This window comes from Chiloscyllium plagiosum, unplaced genomic scaffold (assembly GCF_037043375.1).
Source record: "Chiloscyllium plagiosum isolate Xiang-an unplaced genomic scaffold, Cpla_swu_hap1 HiC_scaffold_5, whole genome shotgun sequence".
Classification (NCBI taxonomy): Eukaryota; Metazoa; Chordata; class Chondrichthyes; order Orectolobiformes; family Hemiscylliidae; genus Chiloscyllium; species Chiloscyllium plagiosum.
Window position 1 is genome coordinate 74,346,783 of NW_028270143.1, and position 15,399 is coordinate 74,362,181.

The 15,399-nt window shown below is 40.3% G+C and overlaps 1 protein-coding gene across 5 annotated transcripts in view; it reads right to left on the minus strand.

Annotated features, from left to right (window-relative positions):
* The window catches only part of akap9 (A-kinase anchoring protein 9), a 263,757-nt gene that overhangs the window by 43,453 nt on the left and 204,905 nt on the right, over positions 1-15,399 (minus strand). For 4 of the 5 annotated variants that reach the window (XM_043690268.2, XM_043690267.2, XM_043690266.2 and 1 more), the window contains 6 exons: positions 13,774-14,787; positions 13,325-13,492; positions 12,514-12,780; positions 5,255-5,315; positions 3,626-3,777; positions 3,043-3,234 (listed from right to left, as the gene is read on the minus strand). In XM_043690268.2, coding sequence (XP_043546203.2) covers positions 3,043-3,234; positions 3,626-3,777; positions 5,255-5,315; positions 12,514-12,780; positions 13,325-13,492; positions 13,774-14,787 — 1,854 coding nt within the window. The remainder of the gene's footprint in view (positions 1-3,042; positions 3,235-3,625; positions 3,778-5,254; positions 5,316-12,513; positions 12,781-13,324; positions 13,493-13,773; positions 14,788-15,399) is intronic. The other variant, XM_043690271.2, reaches the window with a different exon arrangement.

The following is a 15,399-nucleotide window of genomic DNA, read 5'->3' on the forward strand; positions in this document are numbered from 1 at the left end:
GAATATATAAATTTTTTTGAATTTATATATTTTTTAGGTAGATACCACATCTGAAACTTATCAATGTAAATCTTTCAAAAGATTACACTTAGTTCTGCTAACTAAATTAGTGCAAGCAGTTACATACCATTACTTACATTCTTTGGATGAGATAATGGACCGAATCTTTCGGCAGTCTGAAAGTCAGAGATTCTGTGGGAGTTGCCTGCAAAGTTTAATCTTCTGATGGACAATGTGCCTACCTCTAAGGACTCTCAGGGAAAAGTACCCAAATCTGAGTTAGAGTTGAAGACTTTGGGCAGTTCTAACTTACTTACCTGAATGTTTATTTAGAAAATGCAAGTTCAAAAAATTCTAGACTAATGCCTGCATACCTATCCAAATTCTATCAGGCTTTCTGACTACTTCCAGACCCCAGTCTCCACCAATGCCTTACTACTTTGTTTCCAAGCCACTCTGGTGCTCCCCACACCCAACTACCATCTGATTAAGATTACCACCTACACACACCACACATGCACCCCTATCCCAATCAGCACCTAACCTAACAACCCCTCCTAACTCAATTATGCACCTCACACCTGCCATTCTTATCCAGGCTATCCTATCCCCTTCGCAACACTCATTCACTAAAACACCAAAAAGATGTTTAAACATCCCAAAACGTTTTGGTATTAGTAAATTAACATATAATAGCATACAGCAACTAGTGTGCATAACTAACCCTAACCACACCACCATCCTGTGCTACAAAGAAGATTGAAGGAAGATCACTCTGCATCTCTGAAGACACCAGATTTAGGAGTCCCAGCTAGAAAAGCAAAACTTGATTGCAGCAGTTTCAATTAAGAGTAAAGTGCTAATCTGATGATGAGTACTGCTTTTTGGACAATTTGGGCCAATTCTATTTTGGCCAATCGGTGGACTTTAAAGAACACATAACACTTCTCAAAGTTGTGAGCAGGGAAGGAGAGAAAATAATTTAGTGTTGCTTAGCAGAGCCATTAGTTTGCTTTGACCAATCCAAAGAAAATATATAATATGGTGAGAAACACAATAGCATGTTCAAAGCATTGTATACATTGTGTTGTTTTCATAAAATAAAAAGTTTATTTCTGAAAAAAAGAAAACAAAACACTTCTCAAAGTCAGGCTATTTGAAAGGGCGTTTTCCTGTTCAGTCACTATATATATATATATACCAAATTATTTAATTGTGGTGCACTGCTTACCTGCAAACTGTGGTGATCATGCAAAAGTGATATGAAGCACTTTGAAGTGAAAATGTGTACTACAAAAAATGTATAGCTTATTTCTTGTCTAAATTAGATGATTTGTGCGTTTTTTTTATACAGTGAATTTCTCTTTATATCCAAGTCTCTGTATATATTTACGGGCGGCACGGTGGCACAGTGGTTAGCACTGCTGCCTCGCAGCGCCAGAGACCCGGGTTTAATTCCCGACTCAGGCGACTGACTGTGTGGAGTTTGCACGTTCTCCCCGTGTCTGCGTGGGTTTCCTCCGGGTGCTCCGGTTTCCTCCCACAGTCCAAAGATGTGCAGGTCAGGTGAATTGGCCATGCTAAATTGCCCGTAGTGTTAGGTATAGGGATAAATGTAGGGGTATGGGTGGGTTGCGCTTCGGCGGGTCGGTGTGGACTTGTTGGGCCGAAGGGCCTGTTTCCATACTGTAATGTAATCTAATCTAATATGATATGATGTGGATTAGTGGATGATCAGACTAATGCCAACATCTGCTAATGACACTTTCAACCACCTAGAAGAATATATATCAAACCTGATGATGGCATTTTCCAATTTCCACATTGCAGTGTGACTGAGATTGAAAGCTTTGTGAAATTTACGAGGTTCAAATACATTGTATGCTACATCATCCTGCAAGATTAGGCTGAAGATTTTATCAAGATAAGACTAAGGTTCTGAAATCATATTGAGAGAGCGTGGGCCACATATTTTATAACGTGGATGAAATTCTTCAAGTTACTTTAGTGGCTGTGGTAACCTATTTAAGATTGGTAGAATAGAGGAAGCAATTAGTTTTAGTTTAGTTAATCCATTCAGAAAGGACTCATGGTTCCCAAATCACTAAGAGCACCAAGAGAGATCTTTAACATCATCCTTTTCTTTGGCAGTCCTCAGGGTTGAGGATGACTCCCTTCCACTCAATGGAATGGAGAATGGATAGTGGGTTGGGTTATGTGGTGAACAGTCCAATCCTGGAGCTGCAGACTCTGCCACAGGTGGAATAGTTGCTACTTGACGAGGCAAACAGGTAGAACTCTCTTCATTCTGCGCGCTCTTTCTGCTACTTGCACATACTCACTGACACTCCAAGTGATCGATGCCTATGTGGATACTTCTTATATTATATTTTCTAGGGCAAGAAATTCCCATAGATTGATGGAGATGTTGAATTTGCTTAGGAAGGCTTTCAAGGTGTCCTTAAGGAACTTGCTGTCTTCCCACTAGCAAAACTCAGAGTAGAGCACTTGTTTTGGTGAGTAATTGTGCAGACAATATGGTCCACCATCATAGCTCGTTGTATGTGAGTAATCCCTTAATACTGAAGACATTAGCCTGGGAGAGAACACAGGTTGGTATGTCTATCCTGCCAGTGGATTTGCCAGATTTTGTGATAACAACCTTTGAATCCCTGAAGAGTTAGGAATGCATTATATAAATCTTAGTTTGTGGGCTTGGATCAGGAAATTAACCATGAAGGTTTTGATGCCAAAACTCTAGATTACAAACGTCTCAAAACAAAGCAGATCAGTGACCCCAGTCCCATGTTATATGCATAAATCCTAAGACCTTCAGGAGTGAAAATTCTGATTAGGGATATTTGTGTGCTTGTATGGTAAACGCCATAAATAGGCCAATGATCTGCTTCTTCTGTAATTACGTTTGGCTGTTAATGCTTAGCTCTGGATGTTCAATAGATACTTTCCACCATTATTATCCATATTTTGCAAACAAATGTGAACAAGTACATTAAAAACAGTTCTTTAATGTTTTGTTCTTACCTTAGTTTCTCCAGTGCCCTGAACATTGGCAAGTACATCTTTCAGTGATTGTACCATATTCAAAAGTTCCCATCTTTCCTGAAACCAACTGTCTGTGTGACTTTCCAGAGGTGGTTGTTGCCCTTCAAAGTAGGGGGATTTTGAAAGGGTCAATACCTGTATACCCTCTTGATGTACCTCATGAAGTAAAGACTATAAAAGATTGAGCAAAGAATGAATTAAACATTTAAGCAGTTTCCTTACATTGTTTTGGAAGCAGATTACTGATATGAATTTCTTCAATAAGTAGTATATAAGAAACATTTACTTAAAAAAGGAACAATCATCTTTTAGAAAATTTTATTTTCTTTAATTAAATCATTTTGATCAGTGTGAGGAATGTTTTTAACAAATAGAACTCTTAACTTGGTTATTTGACACTGCACTCAAGTATTCCAAATTAGGTAAGAATAAACGTGCCACTGGATCCCAACAATGGGTTTGGACCTACTCTCCGGAAGAATAATGCCTTCACTATCAATATGGTATTTTCCATTTCCTCAACAGCTACACTGTGGTGTTAGAAAGAATATTGACACCTTACCTTTATTTTATCAGGAAGATTCTCTGTATCTTCCCTACGTGTTGTATGAACTGTGTGGGACACGTGGTTCACCCTATTTTCTGCAGACATGTTTCTATATTCCTGTCCATCAGGAGGAATATCAAAAGTTCTTGGGCTCCCAGAGCTACTATCTGCAAGCAGGGTGAAATATGTACATTCAGTTGAATTAACATACTTGAGTGAAAAACATTCAACTAGCAACATATTTCATGATGCTTGGACATTTTGATAGAAAATTCAATTATATTTTTGAAAATAAAAATGCGGTTAACAAACAGTAAATTATTATGTAATCCCTCCCTGACAATGCTGCATTCTGTTAAATCAAGGATCCTTTCACAGCAAGTTCCAAATCCACAAGCTCTACTGCCTGGAAGGACAAGGGCAGAAGATGCATGGGAACAGCAGCATCTCCAAGTTCTCTCCATGTAACATGCCATCTGGACTTGGAACAATATCATTAACCCTTCACTGATACTGTGTCAACGTCCTGGAATCCCCTACCAAAAATACAGTAGGTGTACCTACCTTACATGGAATTCAGCCATTCCAAGCTGGCTCATCACCATCTTCTTTATAACAATAATTGCTGTACTTGCCAGTAAAGCCCATATTCCATGAACATATTATAAAAATGCTCTTCACATTCCCTGTCTGCTTTCCCAACATTCCCTTTCCAATTCCTTAATTCTGATTAAATTTCACAAGTATTAAGCTTGCTGTAACCCATTTTGAGGGGTCTTCGAAGAGACTGCATAAATACAAGTCTAGCTTTTGCCTTTTCCTTTTAAATCTCTCTCCTTTACTGCTTCAGTTCTAATTTCCAGCAATTGGAGGATGCTTTTATTCACAAAAGCCGAGACTATCTGTTCAATTGCCTCTCCTCCTTCCCCTCATTTCACCTTGCTCAGCAAGCCAAGCTTTTAGTTATTTCACAGCTTAACCTTGAATCCACAGTGCTCTGCCATTTACAGCCCTTTATAGTTCATCTTATTCAAAAAATCCAAAACCCCTACTGCCTTGAAACCCATTCCCACTAAACTGCTAACCATCAGACAGCTCCATGCACATTGACATACTGGATAGCTCTCTTTCCAGGTACTTACCCTTCACATTTTCAACACTGCCATTGCCCACTTTACTATTGACCAACACGTGTTCCTCTGAAAAGACTTTAAGAGCATGTCATGGCTCACATTCTTATTCTTCTTCCCTGACAATGTTCAATTAAGTTTCTAACCTCACCATTACACTGAAAGCACCAGGAATATTACAGAGATAGCTGGACCTGTTGTTGCAACTCCTTACAACCAAAAGAAAGAAGATACTTTCATCCAATCAGTATTGAGTAAATTAGAATCAAATAGGCAAAAAGGTCCTGTACTAATTCAATGCATAATTTATTCCCAAACTACATTCTTAGTAATAATTTGTATTTATATATTACGTATAATGTAACATCACAAGGTAATAAGCCTTTATAGGTACAAATAACAAATCTTATATTTTCAAACTAAACCATATCCTTTCTGACCAGTATTGGAGATTGGCTCAAATTTTTAAAAAAAGATAGTTATGGAAAAGTATCGAGTAATAAAATGTTCTTACCACTGACATTGTTATCCCTGAGTTGTAATGTGATTGATGGTTCTGGTTGACCAAGATAAGCCTGAGTGTAGGAAAAGTTGACAAAATGTTTTAGAACATAATTTAACACTAGTAATTAAATATCTGTCAAAAAATAAAAGCTGTATAAAATACCCAAGGCAACAAAAAAAATTAATATAGTTTATAATAGAAAATAAAAAGGATGCATGCCATAAAAATAGCAATGGCATCACCACAACATCTACAGTCATTATTATAGCATAAACTTAAATGAAATTCTACTAGAAATAATGTCAAATTATTTTAAGAACTGGTTTGGATCTGTTCCAAGTTCCAGGGTGACACACTGGAAGAATCATGGTAGATTCACTTTAGCTCTGAAATGTCTCTGTCCAGGATTCCTACTGTGCAAGATGGGTGAGGGCAAATACTTTTTTGTTGTATTTTTAAAAATACCATTTTCAAAAATGAAGTCCTTTTCTGTACAGTTAAATGAGCCACCACTGCCAGCCCAATAGAACAACACCTGCCTGTACTTTATCCTCTTCAAAACAGTACCAAATTTTGTCTCACCATTGCTAATTTGATTTGTGCCCTTGCTTCAGTCCTCATCCATTAGTGTTACCTTAAATAATTTGCAGCATTGCACCTGATCATATTTCAACAAATATTGGTCAATTCAAAGGGGAAAATTTTGTTGTCATGAGTGGACACACAACCACCAGTCTGAAAAGAGTGAAGCAAATGAAATTAAGGTGAAATCCCTTTGCTAAGAAGAAAGAGCAAAGCAGGAATGGCTAAAAGGTATACTGTTCACAGATTTTGTCACTGCAAGGAATTACACAAAAAAATCTTCTGACATTGATGCTACGCAAGTTTTATATATGGAATTTTCAGTAAAAGCCAAGAGCAAGGAAATTATATTGAAGATATACAAGAAATTTATTCAGCCTCAGTTGGAATACTGTGTCTAGTTCTGGGCACTGCACTTTAGGAAGGAAGCTTAGGTATTGGAAAGAGTGCAAAAGAGATTTACAAGAATAGTTCTATAGATGAGGAATTTCAGTTATGAAAATGGATTGCAGAGCTTGGAACTGTTCCTGACGGCATGCTGAGGGGGGATCAGAAAGAAGTATTCAAAGTCATGTGGAATCTGGACAGAACAGATTGGGAGAAGATGCTCCCACTTGTCATAGAGTCATAGAGGTGTACAGCATGGAAACAGACTCTTCGGTCCAACCCGTCCATGCCGACCAGATATCCCAACCCACCTGCCAGCGCCCGGCCCATATCCCTCCAAACCCTTCCTATTCATATACCCATCCAAATGCCTCTTAAATGTTACAATTGTACCAGCCTTCACCACATCCTCTGGCAGCTCATTCCATACACGTACCACCTTCTGTGTCAAAAAGTTGCCCCTTAGGTCTCTTTTAGATCTTTCGCCTCGCATCCTAAACCTATGTCCTCTAGTTCTGGACTCCCCGACCCCAGAGAAAAGACTTTGTCTATTTATCCTATCCATGCCCCTCATAATTTTGTAAACCTCTATAAGAACATAGAGCATAGAACATAGAACAATACAGCACAGAACAGGCCCTTCGGCCCACGATGTTGTGCCGAACATTTGTCCTAGCTTAAGCACCTATCCAATTGCCGCTTAAAGGTCACCAATGATTCTGACTCTGCCACTCCCACAGGCAGCACATTCCATGCCTCCACCACTCTCTGGGTAAAGAACCTACCCCTGACATCCCCCCTATACTTTCCAACCTTCACCTTAAATTTATGTCCCCTTGTAACACTCTGTTGTACCCGGGGAAAAAGTCTCTGACTGTCTACTCTATCTATTCCCCGATCATCTTATAAACCTCTATCAAGTCACCCCTCATCCTTCGCCGTTCCAATGAGAAAAGGCCTAGAACTCTCAACCTATCCTCGTACGACCTATTCTCCATTCCAGGCAACATCCTGGTAAATCTTCTCTGCATCCTCTCCAAAGCTTCCACATCTTTCCTAAAGTGAGGCGACCAGAACTGTATACAGTACTCCAAATGTGGCCTAGCCAAGGTCCTGTACAGCTACAACATCACCTCACGACTCTTGAATTCAATCTCTCTGCTAATGAACGCTGATACACCATAGGCCACCTTACAAGCTCTATCCACCTGAGTGGCAACTTTCAAAGATCTATGAACATAGACCCCAAGATCCCTCTGCTCCTCCACCTTACTAAGAACCCTACCGTTAACCCTGTATTCCGCATTCTTATTTGTCCTTCCAAAATGGACAACCTCACACTTGACAGGGTTGAACTCCATCTGCCACTCCTCAGCCCAGTTCTGCATCATATCTAAGTCTCTTTGCAACCAACAACAGCCCTCCTCACTATCCACAACTCCACCAATCTTCGTATCGTCTGCAAATTTACTGACCCACCCTTCAACTCCCTCTTCCAAGTCATTAATAAAAATTACAAACAGCAGAGGACCCAGAACTGATCCCTGCGGAACTCCACTTGTAACTGGGCTCCAGGCTGAATATTTACTATCCACCACCACTCTCTGACTTCGACCGGTTAGCCAGTTTTCTATCCAACTGACCAAATTTCCCTCTATCCCATGCCTCCTGACTTTCCGCATAAGCCTACCATGGGGAACCTTATCAAATGCCTTACTAAAATCCATGTACACTACATCCACTGCTCTACCCTCATCCACATGCTTGGTCACCTCCTCAAAGAATTCAATAAGACTTGTAAGGCAAGACCTACCCTTCACAAATCCGTGCTGGCTGTCCCTAATCAAGCAGTGGCTTTCCAGATACTCATAAATCCTATCCCTCAGTACTCTTTCCATTACTTTGCCTACCACTGAAGTAAGACTAACTGGCCTGTAATTCCCGGGGTTATCCCTATTCCCTTTTTTGAACAGGGGCACAACATTCGCCACTCTCCAGTCCCCTGGTACCACCCCCGTTGACAGTGAAGACGAAAGGATCATTGCCAACGGTTCTGCAATTTCCTCTCTTGCTTCCCACATAACCCTAGGATATATCCCGTCAGGCCCGGGGGACTTGTCTATCCTCAAGTTGTTCAAAATGCCTAACACATCTTCCTTCCTAATAAGTATCTCTTCTAGCTTACCAGTCCGTTTCACACTCTCCTCTTCAACAATACGGTCCCTCTCATTTGTAAATACTGAAGAAAAGTACTCATTCAAGACCTCTCCTATCTCTTCCGACTCAATACACAGTCTCCCACTACTGTCCTTGATCGGACCTACCCTCGTTCTCGTCCTTCTCATGTTTCTCACATACGCATAAAATGCCTTGGGGTTATCCTTGATCCTATCCGCCAAAGATTTTTCATGCCCTCTCTTAGCTCTCCTCATCCCTTTTTTCAGCTCCCTCCTGGCTATCCTGTATCCCTCCAACGCTCTGTCTGAACCTTGTTTCCTCAACCTTATGTAAGCCTCCTTCTTCCTCTTTCCAAGACATTCAACCTCCCTCGTCAACCAAGGTTCCCTCACACGACCATCTCCTTCCTGCCTGACAGGTACATACATATCAAGGACACGTTGTATCTGTTCCTTGAAAAAGTTCCACATTTCCACGACATCCTTCCCTGACAGCCTATGCTCCCAACTTATGCTCCTCAGATCCTGTCTTACAGCATCGTATTTACCCTTCCAATTGTAAAACCGACCCTGTTGCACGCACCTATCTCTCTCCATAACCAAGGTGAAAGTCACAGAATTGTGGTCACCATCACCAAAATGTTCACCCACTAACAAGCCCATCACTTGTCCCGGTTCGTTACCAAGTACCAAATCCAATATGGCCGCCCCTCTGGTCGGACAATCTACATACGGAGTTAGAAAAGCTTCCTGGACACACTGCACAAACACCACCTCATCCAATCTACTTGATCTAAATAGCTTCCAATCAATATTTGGGAAGTTGAAATCGCCCATGACGACTACCCTGTGGGTTCTGCAACTTTCCAAAATCTATTTCCCAATCTGTTTCTCCACATCTCTGCTGCTATTGGGGGGCCTATAGTAAACACCCAACAAGGTGACTGCTCCATTCCTATTTCTGACTTCAGCCCATACTACCTCCAAAGGCAGATCCTCCTCGAACTGCCTTTCTGCAGCCATTATACCATTTCTAATTAGCAACGCCACCCCCCCTCCTTTTTTGCCACCCCCCCTCATCCCCCTGCCAAATTAGTTTAAACCCCCCCGAAGAGTGCTAGCAAACCTACCTCCCAGGATATTGGTGCCCTTCTGGTTCAGGTGCAACCCGTCCTGCTTGTACAGGTCCCACCTTCCCCAGAATGCAGCTCTTCTGGCTGCACACCCTCCCCCTTAAGGATTCTGAAGACACGGTTCGAGACATCTCGGACCCTGCCAGCCAAGAGGCAACAAACCATCCGAGAGTCTCGCCCATGTCCACAGAACCGCCTGTCCGTCCCTCTAACTATAGAGTCTCCTATAACTAGCGCTGTCCTCATCTCCCCCTTTCCCTTCTGAGCCTCAGAGCTGGACCTCATGCCAGAGACCCAGTCACTGCAGCTTACCCCTCAGCCTCCGATGCTCCAGAGAAAACAGCCCCAGCCTGTTCAGCCTCTTTGAGGGATAGAAATAGTTCATTTAAAAAAAAAGTTGTATCTGATCAGGTATAATCTAAATGGCACAGCATGCTTGACAGTCTGAATGGTTTACTCCAGTTCCTGTGTTTGTTTTTTTTAAAATAATTCAAAGTTGGCAGCTTTAAAGGAAAGGTTTTCATTTTCTCTGTCACCTAACAGGGTAAAAACAAGGACTGCAGATGCTGGAAACCAGATTCTAGATTAGAGTGGTGCTGGAAAAGCACAGCAGTCCTGGCAGCATCCGAGGAGCAGGAAAATCGATGCCCCGGGCAAAAGCCCCTCACCAGGCTCCATTCCTGATGAAATAGAACCTGATGAAGGGCCCCCGCCCGAAACGTCGACCCTCCCGCTCCCCAAACGCCGCCCAAACCGCCGTGCCCCCCCAGCACCACTCCAATCTAGAATCTGCCACCTAACAGCCAACACGGTTTCTAACTGCACTGTTGTGTTCTGACATAAATGTTATCTGAATCTTTTTGTGCGCACTATAAGCATAATTGCTGAATTTACTAAAGTCAGTAGAAAGCTTAAGTTCTCTGAAGGCAGTCTGGAGAAAGCTATCAAATGGTTTTCTGTGTGGAATCTCTCAGTTTGAATATCTTCAAGTACCAGTTTTGTTGATGCATTATTTAGTCCAAACAGTTTAAAAAACAGGACAAAGACAAGAGTTCCTATTGCAATAAAGAATTCATGAATCCACAGCATGTAAATATGTATAAATGTTTGAAAACATGCATTAATCAATTAGAGTTATCAGCGGATAGTTACGCAGCCATTTATAGCATGAAAACATTCATAACCCCTAAGGTGGGCAGTGTAATTACACCAAACGTTACGGGGGGGGGAGAAGAAATGTTGAAGGGGGAGCCTCTGAAAGCCACCACCCACCCCCGGCACTCCGAAATCCCCACCCTGTCTGCCAGCTCCTCCCCTGCCATTGGGGGCAGCATGCCAATCATCCCGAACCACACTCATGCCACCACTCCGAAAAACTGCACCCGCCGTCACAGCAATGCTCAAGCAGACACCGCTGCGACCCAGTGCACACACCATGCAGGTGCCCAAATTCTATTCCTGTCCCCCCCTCTCTCTTCCACCTCTTCGACCACTAGACTGCACAATAGACATGCTTGACTTGTGAAAGGATCAGGAATGAGAGGGCATAGATTTAAAGTTAAGGTGTACAAGAAACACCTTTTTCACAAGTGGTTAAGATTTGGAATGCACTGCCAGAAAGTATGGAGAAGGCCAATTCAATGGAAGCATTCAAAAGAGAACTAGATGGTTATTTGCAAAGGAACAAAATGAAGAGTTGCAGAGAGAAGTGGTATTAAGTAAGCAGCTGATTTAGAAATCTGGCATAGACATGGTGGGTTGATGGCTTCCTTCGATTTGAAACAATTTTTTTTTGATACTCAAGTGCAAATTTCAGATCCTGAAATGAGATAAGAACATGTTTTTCTAATACTGCTAATAAAATTTGCTTCAAATATGTTTAGTTTTATAATCACTGGAATATTTGTGACTATTTTACAATGCATATCTTCCACCGAAACATAGAAAATAGGAGTAGGCCATTGAGTCCATCGAGCTTGTTTGCCAATCAACATGACCATAGCTGATCATCTATATCTATGTTATACTCTCATTCTCTCCCTATACTCCTTGATTCCTATAATGACTTGAAATCTACTTTTTTCTGAAATATAGCCAGTGCCTTGCCCTCCACAGTCATTCATGTTGAAGAATTCCATGGGTTTACCACTTTCTGAATTAAGACATTTCTTCATATTTCAGCATTAAATATCCCAGACTGTGAGCCCTGTCCAAGACTAACAAGAGAAAACTTGCCAAACCTGTTGAACTGCTCTAGGGCTCAGCTGCACGCATAACATGAGAAACATAAAAAACAAAGAACTGTGGATGCTGGAAATCTGAAACAGAAATGCTGGAGAAACTCAGCAAGTCCAATGGCATCGGTGAAGTGACAAACAGAGTTAACACTTCAAGTTGTGACAAGTCCAGTTCTGATGAAGGGTCACTGGACTCGAATGTTATTGAACACCATTTGCAACTTAGCCACCTAAGGAGATTTTTGGACTGGTGATCAAAGGCTTGGTTAAGCAGAAGATTTAAGAAGTGTCCCAAATGAGGGTGGAAGGACAACAATATTGAACAGGATGTGGGTTTGAAGGTTTGAAACCATTGTTGGAGCAACAGAAATTGGGGATTTGCAAGAGATCAGAATATTGAAGTGCACAGGGGATCTCACAGTGCAACTCTCACTATGCTGGAATAAATAATCCAATGTCAATGCTTTAACCTGTTATAAATGCAACAGCTTAAACAAAATTGTTCAACTGCTTAAACAAAATTACTGGGTAAATTCTGACATTTTTACATTCATTACTGAAATTTCTGTAACCAGTCTTGAGCTGTTAATCACTGTTTTGAGAGAATGATATTCTTCTCTCAGTGTATTCATTTGTGTTGTGCGGTACTTTATCAATGCTTCTATTTCAGCAGAATATTTAGCTTCCAGTTTGGCTATTTCTACACCATGGAGTTCTTGTAGTTGATTAAGTTCTTCAAAGCTTTGACTTACTTTTGTAATTTCCTCTGAAGAACTAATATATGATTTACAATTAGTTTGGTCTTCTACATTTGTGGTTGATGTTGCTCCAGTAATATCAGAAATCAGTATTTTGCTTTGGACTGCAGAGTCTACCAGGCTTTTTACTGGTCTTTCTTTGATAATGCATTTTTGAGGAGTTTGTTCTTCATGTTCCAAACTGATGCCTTTCTCTTTGCCTAAGGCTTCCTTTGCAATGTTGAAGTTTTCCTGAAGATTTATTATAGTTAATGCTTTTGCCTAAATAAAAGAAAGGCAGTTCAGGTTTTTAACACATTTTTGGTTTGCTGTCAGCAGATTTCCCAGGCAATTTTCTGGATCCTGGCAACTAATCAGATTTAAAGGCACATTTTCTGAATTATACAATATCACACTTTGAGAGGACCTGTGCATTTGTACAAATACAAAGGATTTTAAAAAGTAAATATCCCTCTTAATTACAATAAAGAAATCCAATCTGTAATTATGAGCTATCACTTTTTAAAATGTTCTAGAGATAAACTGTCTCAGCTATTAACAGAAGTTGATAATCCTTTTCCTCAAAAGCAGAATCAAATTGCAAGATAGTACGGATCTTAAAGTTTATATATTACAACATATATAACAATACTGAAGATTGCATCAAGGACCAAGAGATGCAAGACAAAGATGACGACAGCAAGAGCAAAATAATGATGGGGAAACAGCAAGAGGAGAAAATCACCTTGCTGAGTACATGAACTACATCACCCTTGGGCTGCACAACAAAAAACTGTTTCTTAATATAAAAATGGTAGCTTTTTACCTGCAAATCTTCTTTGAGTTTCTCAGTCTGGTTTCTGTAGTTGTTTAATTGTTCTTTAGTTTCTTCAGCTTCAGCTTTAACTTGTTCCAGTTCCAAAGTCAGGGCAATTATTGAGGTGGCACCTTGTTGAACAGGATTTATTAAACATGAAACTTGCTCTTGATCAGCCTGCAAGGCAAAATTATGAAGCGTTATCAGCGCTGTACAATGAATACTTCAGCAGAGTTCTGGATGACGAAGTTTTTTCATACTAAAAGGTTAACGATGAAATAAATTATGCTCAGTAATTATAATCTCTAAGTTTGACTGGATTTACCTAGCCATGAAGAAACTCTTTACAGTTTGTCAGGTAATAGTAAACTGGTGTTATGAATCTTGCTTAAAACTATTCTTGGCAAAGCAGCACTGTACAGTTAATAATAACTAATTAATAGCTAGGTTATATTTACAATTAATGATGTTGAAATCTGTCTTCCACTATCTTGTTCTTTTGTTTGTTCTTTCTTCTCTTCCATCATTTGATGCAACTCAATTAATTTCTCTTCTTTTTCTGTGGCTTCTTTTCGAGTAATTGAAAGCACTTTCCTTTCCATTTCAAGTTCTTTTTGGAGATCAATTAACTGCTGTTGCACCTCAGTTAACTGCTCTCTTAACTTGATTAATTCTTCTGTTTGGTGTTCAATATTTATCATGCCTTGTTGCTCTGGAATTATTTGATTGGTATCTTTGGAGTCTACTGGCCACATCTGTGTTTTTTCTCCTTCCTCTAGATGCTCCAAAGGTGATGCCTCCATTCCAATTGAAGTAGTATCTGTTTCTTTAATTTGACCCCTTCGTTGTTCAACACATATCCTTATTTGCTGTTGCACTGCCTTTAACTGTGCTTCGCTCACTAGAATTGTTGCTACTTTTTCCCTTACAGCCTCTTCCAGAGTGAGTATTTGGTTTTCATGTTCTTTAGTTTTAGTTTGGGCTTGATCCTTTAGGCTTTGTATTTGAAGGTAACATGAATCCAACTCTTTCTCTTTCTTTTCAATGGTTGCTTGCAATTCCTGAATTTGGAATTCCACACTACTGATGGAATCTTGAACGCATTCTAGAAAAGTATCTTTTTTCTCTGCTTGGATTTTTATCAATTCTAAGCCCTGAGATTGCAACATTCTGTTTTGTTCTAGTTTCTGCTGTGTAAATATTAACTCTTCATTTAGCTTATCTATTTGTTGCTGCAGCAGCTCTTTTTCTTCCATCACCTTGTCAAGCTGAAGTTTCAAATTTTCTGCATCTTCAGAAGGAACTAATTCCAATGGTGTTACATTTGTCAGTTCCAACTGCAACTTTTCTATTACTTCATTTAACTGTTCAACCTCTTCCTCATGATACTTTTTTAGACGCTGTTGATCACATTTTAGGAATTCTATTTGGGCTTCCAGTTCTTTCATATGTTCGTTCTTTTTCTGAGTCATCTAAAAGATAAAAATCATTGACACAATTACATAGACTTTTATATAATTCTAGAAATTCTATGATTTTAAAAGTATTTTAGTTTCTCTTGTTTTTTTTTTCATCCATGTTACAGAGCTGTGAATTTCCCAAGCACTGCTAATTCTATGTAACCTGAACGTCCTCTGTAATTTCATTTGCATATTTTGCTTGCTGCGTTCATCCCAAACCCATTAATTCTACCTTTTCTTCCTTCTGTTGGGGCCCTTCTCATGTGTTTCCTCTGAATCTCAGACTCCCCTGTTCTCAAAATAGCAATCCATAACACAGGAGTTGGCCATTCAGCACAATGAGACTGCTCCACGATTTAGTACAATCTTTGCTGGTCAAATACTTCAATGCCCTTTTGCCAGACTATTCCTATAACACTGACATTTTTTACAAACCCACCGACTCCCACAGCTACCTGGATTACACCTCTTCCCACCCTACCTCTTGCAAAAATGCCATCCCCTATTCCCAATTCCTCCGCTCCCAGGAGGACCAGTTCCACCACAGAACACACCAGATGGCCTCCTTCTTTAGAGACCACAATTTCCCTTCCCACGTGGTTAAAGATGCCCTCCAACGCATCT